Source organism: Limulus polyphemus, unplaced genomic scaffold, assembly GCF_000517525.1.
Source record: "Limulus polyphemus unplaced genomic scaffold, Limulus_polyphemus-2.1.2 Scaffold4589, whole genome shotgun sequence".
Classification (NCBI taxonomy): Eukaryota; Metazoa; Arthropoda; class Merostomata; order Xiphosura; family Limulidae; genus Limulus; species Limulus polyphemus.
In genome coordinates, this window is record NW_013670199.1 from 43,353 (window position 1) to 52,844 (window position 9,492).

Sequence of the window (9,492 nt, forward strand, 5' to 3'; positions counted from 1 at the left end):
CTGAGCATGTTCGTTGATAATGATGGACTATTTGCCACACAGTGTTGATAAAAAAAATACAAAAATGTTGAATAGTCCATGATTATCAACGGAAATGGATCATTTTTGGCAGGACAAGGAGGAATAATATTCTACGTACGTCCATCAAGTTTCATCAAAAATCGATCATTTATGACCTAGTTATAGAGCACAAATAGTGTGAAAAATTGGTCCCCATGTTAACAGATAAAGATTTTTTTGGATTTTTGTAACCTTGCAGAGACATTGACATTTGACCCTCCAAAAACTAATCACTTCTAAGTTGTGCCATAGTCCAAAAGTATACCAACTTTAGTCCAAATCTATTCAGTCATTTTTGAGAAATCTTGCTGACAAACACTCACACACAAATAAAGGCAGAGGTAACAAAAATGCAGTTTTAGGGAAACTACAAAGAAAACTTTAAGTATAATGCATACTATAATAAGTCACTTGGAAAGCTGAGAGTGGAAATACTGATAATGCAATTAGCAGTTCATTGTGTTTAGAGCAAAGGTTCAAGGATTATGAAAGGTTTTACACACTGTTCTACCTGTAGCCCAAGTACTATTGAGTAGTATGAAACATGATATAAAGTTCAAATTGAAATAACTGCTTAGCACTGATAAGACAGTTATATTTTAGAAAATTATTTTAATTCGTATTTGTGATTGCACGTGGTGAACTAAGTCACTTGGTTTGCAGAGATCAATTTGTACTTGTAATTGCATGTGATGAACTAAGTCACCTGGTTTGCAGAGATCAATTTGTACTTGTGATTGCATGTGGTGAACTAAGTCACTTGGTTTGCAGAGATCAATTTGTACTTGTAATTGCATGTGATGAACTAAGTCACTTGGTCTGCAGAGATTAATTTGTACTTGTGATTGCATGTGGTGAACTTGCCAGGTTAGTTCCTATCAAAGCTAAGTTTTGGGGATGAATTCATTACAAAACTTAAACAAATAACAGGGTGAAAATTTCACTGCTCAATACTTTGCTTTAGTAAAACTCTCATTGGTATTTTGAAACTACAGTGGATGTAACCCTGTCCAGTTGAAAAACATGTACAACATAAAAATATCATCTATTTATATTTGTTTTAAGTGTCTGTGTTTTAGTTATAGTGAGGCTGATGAGTTATCAATTTTTATGAATGCAAATACAGAAACAGCAATATGTTTCCACTAGGCTAAAAATATTTCAAGATTCCAAAACATTCTAAAACATCAAAAAGCAAACAAAGGTTTTATAATTACCAATATTTTATCTTCAATGACTTCAGTCAGTCCATCTGACTGTAAACGGCGATAAACCTAAAATACAATAGTTACAACAGAACATTAATCTTTTGTAAAAACCCATTTTTTCACAATCATATTGTTTTAAACTATATTTTTAATATTTTAAAATTTGATGTCTGTTTGCTAAAGGGAGCATGTTATTACATAATGATGACATAAGGTCTAAAAATTTCATGAAAGTTAAGGTCTCTAAGAATCTTGAAGCTTCTTATTACGACACAAAATGACTGAGTGAGTTAATGACTTATTCAGTTCAATGTCAGTTAGTGAATTAAACAGTAAAAGTTTGTGCATCTTTGATTCCTTTTGTAAGATAGTTAATCAGCATCACTATTATAGACAAATTCTTCAAGTTTACAAGTCAGGTGTGCATACCACTAGTTTTAGAATTTCTCTTCAAAGACTGTTTATGAAATTAGACCTACTGATGATCAATATTTGTAGAAAATGTTTTTGATGAAACATATTAATTCATTGTCATTACATGGACTGGACCTTTCATTATTTTTATCAACAGTCCAAAAGAACCCACCCATGGATAAAACACACGAGTTGAATTCCAGAAAGATGCTTAGTTTTCATATTTATTTTATTTATCGACTAACAATTCTCTGCAAATAGAATGTTAAAAACTCACTGATTTTAATCCATCATCCATATCTCCATATGCAAGTTGATGGCCACTGCGTATTATAGATCGGAGAATCTGTCTGTCTCTCAGACTTTCCAGTAACATGGGAAGATTGGGAAGCTTCACAAGGTAGTCAAACATGACTCGTGATACTGGAGTTTTCACAGCATCTAACAAGACAACCTGATAATAGAAATCAAATATAAGCCATGAAAGAAAATATTAGTTCTATTAAACCAACCACATAACACACACAATACAATAACATATCATTAGCATCAAGAGTACTTCAGTTGTATTAAATATAATTTAATAAAAAAAAACTCTGTAGCTAACTTTTTCAGAAATTAAATTGTTAAAACCAACAACAAGAACTGTAGAAACAAAAATATACATCAAAATTATATAATATAAATAAAATAACAGAATTGCCACAAAAAAGGTTCTTTAAATCATTGTATATGCCAAGCTATTAAGAACTAGTTATCATAAATTGTGACAGTCATTCATAAATGGATTTACCCATGAATTTCACAAAAATTGTAATAGAACATATAGGCAAAAACTTTCTAAAGGCTGTTAAAATATTGATAATAGCAAAAAAGTTGATTTTTCAATTGTTAGACAAAATTCATCCCTTTGTTCTTCATATCATTATTGATTCACCTTGTTTCTGTACTTTTTTGACAATTCCTATTCCTATTTTAAATTTTCAAATTTTTAATTATCTTGTAAACTATAAAAATTAAGTATAATAACCTCCCTATGATCAATCAATTGAGAAGCAACAAATTTGATGAAGAAAATTTATACACGTATAATAATACAAAGCTTATAAGTACACAGAAAACAATGCAACAGGAAATTATCTCGTATTTCAAACACTAAATACGAAAGCTGACTTTCTTTATTGTTAAATGTTTTAATATTTGCATTACTTACTTACATATATAATCTATATATATATATTTCCAGTGGAGCTTATTACTTTGCCCAGAATTAAAGATAACAAACCTATCAATAATAGATTCTGTGTACAGAAAAGGCATGTTAAAAATTTAGAACCAATTCTTCTCAATTTACCTAAAATACTACATGAGTCTGAGTTTGACAGATTTTAGCTGTATCCACTTTTGACTGATCCACAATTTTCAAGAATGGGCAAATGCTTATTATTTGAAATATAATAAATTTTATATTAATCAACAAACTGTATCAAGAGATTTATTATAAATAAGAGGTATATTTGGCTTTTGTTTGTTGAAACTGAAATATGAAAATACTTAATGGGATAAGTCCTTTCACTAATACCAGAGGTCATCAGGTCTGCAGCATTACAACACATAATACTTCAATCGAAACACTATTTATATTAAACATTTACAATATATATAATGTCTTAGGGTGTGCTAGCAAAGCGTGATGTGTGATCAACTACTCTTTAAAATGTACATACTACAGCACCATAGAAAATTTACAAGAATAAAAGAAATATTCTTACACATGCTGTTCATAGATTAGTTCCACATAAATCCTGGACCACCCCATTTTGTCAAGTAGGAAAGGGCAAACGTCCACAAGATTTCTTCTATTCAGATACATTTCCGACATTGAGATATAGTTACCATGTAGATTGTGTTTTCTGTGCTCCTTCTTTTGGAAAAGCTGATTGTGACTTGCACCTCATTTGATGTCCACTGACAGATTGTAACAATGACAAGAAGGTTGTGGCAATTCACACAGTGTCCTGGGGCCATCAGACAGCAAGGAAGCTCCTTCCTGGATGTCTGTTATGGCAATCAGAAGAACATCGTGGTGTCACTGTCCACGGCATACAGACTGCAGCATTATATCTGCTATCATCAAAGCCCTTGTTCTTTGTATCCAGCAGAACATCACCATCAGTGGCCATGATGATGACCGTGACAACTTCATGGTTCTTCTTAAGTACTGAGCTGAAACAGACTCTGCACTTCAGCAACACTTAGAAGTGGTACAGAAGAATGTATCCCACTTTAGCCCCCTTGTGCAGAAAGAAGTGGTGAATTTGTGTGGCCAGCAAATTGAGAATGTCATCACTGCATCCTGTCGTCAAGTTGGCTTTTTAACTGATTGCCGATAAGAGTGCTGACGTCAGTAACACAGAGCAAGTAGCTATATGTCTGCACTTTGCGCCTCCATCCAATTTCCAGTGCTGAGAATACTTTTTACCTTTTGTCAACATGCGACAAACAACCTACACATAGTATCTGATGTACAATATCCTTAACCAGCTGCAGAGCTTCCACAAAATGGTGGGCCAGGGATACAATGACACAGGTAATATGTCTGGTCATATTAGTGGTGTACAGATGCATTTCAAAGAGCTACATCCTTTAGCCAGTTACATCCACTGCAACAGTCACAACCTAAACCTACACATGTTCCATAGTTGCAAGGTTGTTCCCACCCGAAACATGTAAACACAGCTGACCAGCTGTTGAACTTCATTACTGTCTCACCACAATGTCTCCAGACTACATCGCTGCCATCCACCAGTGACCCATTGCTGACAAAGTTCTGAGACAAGATGGACCCAATGAAGTGAAAGCGTCGACCGGGTCATTGCACGTTTTCCTGTGAAGAGAAATATAGTCAAGACGCTTCATCATTTCTCCACTCCATCCTTGCATTTGATTTCATCATCTGCCTCCACATCAGCAGCATCCTCTGAAGTTCTAAATGTCACTCTGTAATATGCTCCGGAGTGAAAACTGTGACTTCATCAGTGCATTCCAACAAGCACAGACACTCACTAGTTTCCTTCAGAAAAAACAAGGAGATGCCACCTTCTACAACTGCATGGGGACCACAGCATGTGAATTTGCTGATACTATGTGTCTCCCAAAGCTCCTTATACTGTACGATGACAGACTCAGCACTCAAACACACCTGCATCTGACCCCAGGGACTACTGGTAACTCAATGTTTACTTGCCTTTAATCAACCATCTCAACACTGAACTTGAGGACAGAGTCTGCAAGGCCCTACCCCATCTGTGTGTTCAGTATAGCCTCCCAGACTTTATTAATAATTGATAGATCAAAGAAGAATACAGGCTTCTTCTTCCATCATCTACATCAGCTGACATAGAACTATAAATCTGGAGGTACTACACTGACACATCAAATTCTCAGACGTCCTCTAGCCTGCCCAACACTGTTGTCACCCGCTGGACTGTACTTGAACATCCACGTCATTCTTCACACTCTGCTAACCATGCCAGTCCACACTATCACTGCTGAGTGCTCATTCAGCACTCTCCACTGCGTGAAGATATATCTACATGGCCAAATGACTGATCAACGACTGACCAGCCTTGCTCTTCTCCATATTCACCAAAATATTGATGAAGACATTAATGCTGTCATCAAGGAGTTATATTTAATGTATATTATACATTTTGAGCCAAATCATTGTTTTTGTTATTACTATGGACCAATCTCATGCGTATAATTTTTAAAAGTCAGGCGCTACGCCCCTGCTGTTCAAGTGAGTAAAAAAAAGTTGACAAGAACAAAAATATTTTATATGGAGATATAAAATAAAATTATTTTTGTGAATGAATTTTACATTTCCAGGACTTTTGACTATTGTGTAATTTTTTACAGACTTCCCAAAACCTATACAAATAGCTCAATTCACACAAACAGTGATTCAAGAAAAGCCTGAACTTAAAATGAAACATACTAGAATAAACATCAAATAATAGTTATATTAACGTGTTTCCTTAGTTTGTATAGTCTTCTATAGAAAATATTTTTCAGGTTGCCATTTGACTTCTTTTTTGGAAATCTAAAACATACAATAAATCTTAATACAAAAAGGCACACAATACACAATTTTATACCATAAAAAAAGCTTTGAGTTTTTACAAAAAATACAAAATTTAAGTTTCAATAAAAAATGCACTGTACTAGCTTTGATATGGAATCTTTACATACCAGCATATCATGACATGAAACTTAGTATATACATAGAATTATTCTACAATAATGATAATGATCAAATGAGATTTCCAAACATCGTTTCAAGAACCTGTAAGTAATTTCGTTTTCTGTTTAAAAATGAAATTGTGTATGGGGTCAACATTAGCCCTATCATTTTCAAATATATTTTTTTATCATTATGATAAAAGTGGTTCAGGACCATCCTGTACAACTCAAACCAATATATTATAGAAGATATATTGATGATATTTTTATTATTTTTACAGAGGTTGAACATGTTGAGAGTTTTTTAAGCTACCTCAACAGTAAATGTACTAATATTAAATTAACTGCTAAACACCAACATAATCATAGACTTACTTTTTCATAACAATAATGGAAAATCTGAATGTGAAATTTTCACAAAAAGAACTTTACTTGAAAAATTTGATACCATTATCTTTTAAGAAAAACTTCATAAAAATACTGGTTCATTGACCATAGAATTTGTGTGTGTTTTGTTATAGCAAAGCCACATTGGGCTATCTGCTGTGTCCACCGAGGGGAATCGAACCCATGAGTTTAGCATTATAAATCTGAAGACTTACCAATGTCCCACCGGCAAACGATCTAACAAGTTAACCAGTAAAGGCAGAAAACATTAAGGAATTCTTAACAAAAAAATCCTTTTCCAACGAATGTTATAAATCAAATTAAATAAGAGGGTCCTTCCTGCATTGTCAGCATGGGAAGTAGCAAAGCCAAATCTTACTTTTGTTTTACCATATACCAAAAAGCAGGCAACAGAGATTAGAAACCAGTTAAGAAAAATAATTCATCATAATTATCTCCATGTAGAATTGAGATATGCAGTTAAGTCAGAGTGTAGAATAAATTTTTTCTCAAACATCAAATGTACAGTATCAATATAGTTATCCTGGGAAACTGTACTATTCTGTTCATTTAACCTTGTTTTAAGTTTATCAATTAATAGACTTTATTTTTAACTCCTGCTAATTATCAAGTGGGCAATATTTTACTATTTTCTTTATTCACTACAACTGTATAGTGCATATGATGTGGATCTTAAATTTGCCTTCTTATGTATGTGTTTGTATCATCCTAGTGGTAGAATCTATATGACCTAAATTACATTTTATTATTAAAATTATGAACATTATCAGTATCACCCAACATGATCTTTATACATTTACTGGTTTCTGTACATTGAAATTTAACATTAGATTCTGACATCACCTTCAGATATTTTTTTAACCCTGTTTAATGTATGGGGAATCTATTTCTCTTTTATTAAAATGATTAGTTGACAACTACACTGTATCTATGAAAGTACAAGTAAGGCATATTACGATGTTTAGTCATGCTTCGTTGAAATTATCTTACATATTTCATCATTATAATACAATTAAATAGCATCATTATTTAAATCTTTTCTTTTACTTTATACAAACATTTTAATCAAGTGATAAAGTAATTAGGCTGTAGTTGTTACAGAATTAATTCTTGTGATTTCATGAAATATTACTAACCTATAATAGGTTTCCAGTACAAGATTTTTTTCCACGCAAAATAAGGTTTTGTGATATAAAATATATATATATATATAGATTTGATAACAAGTATATACAGACTAAACAACAAACTTATAATTATTTGGTTAATTTTAATCATTTGTTGAAATTTAACTAAGCTGTTAATGAGAAATATGTCAGTTTACATTATCCCAGTGGTAGATCTCTGGATTTTTGAACTGGGAACCCAGGTTTAAATCCATGAAATATCACAATATATATATTTTTCACTTGAAGCTGTGGGTACATTATATGTGTAACAGTGAGCACCTTAGTTTGGAAGGTGGGTGGTTGGATGGTGGCTGCCTTCACTCTGGTCAGTAGTTTAGAAATACATACTGTGGCAGATAGGCTTTAGTAGCTTTGATAGAAGTATAAAATAAAAATACAATTTTATCATATGAAGAACTTGTAGTAAAACTTGTAGTAAATACTTATTTTTGGTTCATACAGCATGTGATACACATCTGATGTACATGGATTACAAGTGAACTTGTAATTATGTTTTTGCTCTATTTGATTGGTTTCCATTCCCCTTAAATGTTACTTTTCTCTCTACTAGACTTGAGTTACAAAGTTATAATAAGAGATAGTGAGAACTTTGAGATGTTTACATATATGTATATATATTTATAATTTACAAATTACCTTGTATGCAAACATAAAGCATTGGGTCAAAATAACCAAAAACATAGCAGGTGTACTCAAATTCTCAACATAAAAGAAGGGTTAACATGCCAAATCACATGTACTCTCTGTGATATTAGTTTTATGACACAAATCACCACTTTATATAAAGACAGGTATAAGTGGAAGAAAACTTTGAGATATAAAACAAATCACTTAAAACGTAGTTGATAAAAAGAAAAACTCGAAACTTTGATACACGATGATTACTCATGGAAAATAAATTTATATTAAAGCATATAACTCCCTACTTGATAGAAAAATAACATTTTTACATCGGCAAAAACAGAAAACATAATGTACTGACAAACACAAAAACATTAACAAATACAATTACCTCTTGGTCAACTTGTATAATCTGTTGCTGAAGAAATGGTTGAAGAAGTGGTGCCAATTTACAGTGAACATCAGCAAGGTTAAGTGTTCTAGCCACAGCACAAATAAACCCAACAGTTCCTTGCCGGAGCCATAAGTTCTGTAGGAATATTTAAAACATACTATCAAACTAACAGTCCAGTAGGTTTTCTCAATGCTGATAAATAAGAAATTGATCTATCTAATATGATGCTATGACTAAATGTTTTACACAAAAAACACACAAAAACAAAATATTTAGTTGCATACTTCAACTGGATAAATATAATAAAAACTGAAAAATTACAACTGAATATTTTAAATACATATAGAGAATGACCTGAAAAACTGTACCATGTTACTTTGTTAAATCCTTCCATTCTTGATACTTATAATTAGTCACATCTTACACAAGGTAAAAAGGACTGCTTATTGTAAGTCTGTATGTATGAATAACGCACACCATATACAAGGCTAAAGGACTGCATACTGCATGAATAAAGTCTGTATGTATGAATAACACACACACCATATACACAGTTAAAGGACTGCTTATTGCAGGAATAAAGTCTGTATGTATGAATAACACACACCATATACACGGTTAAAGGACTGCTTATTGCATGAATAAAGTCTCTATGTATGAATAACACACACACACCATATACAAGGCTAAAGGACTGCATACTGCATGAATAAATTCTGTATGTATGAATAACATACACCATATACAAGGTTACAGGACTGTATACTACATGAATAAAGTCTGTATGTATGAATAACACACACCATATACAAGGTTAAAGGACTGCATACTACATGAATAAAGTCTGTATGTATGAATAACACACACCATATACAAGGTTAAAGGACTGCATACTGCATGTATAAAGTATGTATGTATGAATAACACACACCATATACAAGGTTAAAGGACT

General features: G+C 32.5%; 1 protein-coding gene across 1 annotated transcript in view; it reads right to left on the reverse strand.

The window, feature by feature from the left end:
* LOC106471384 (phosphoinositide 3-kinase regulatory subunit 4-like) overlaps nt 1-9,492 on the reverse strand; it is an 80,856-nt gene that overhangs the window by 40,007 nt on the left and 31,357 nt on the right. The window contains exons 7-9 of the mRNA XM_022399984.1: nt 8,538-8,675; nt 1,960-2,136; nt 1,278-1,334 (exon numbers count right to left, since the gene is read on the reverse strand). Of these exons, the coding sequence (XP_022255692.1) occupies nt 1,278-1,334; nt 1,960-2,136; nt 8,538-8,675 (372 nt within the window). The remainder of the gene's footprint in view (nt 1-1,277; nt 1,335-1,959; nt 2,137-8,537; nt 8,676-9,492) is intronic.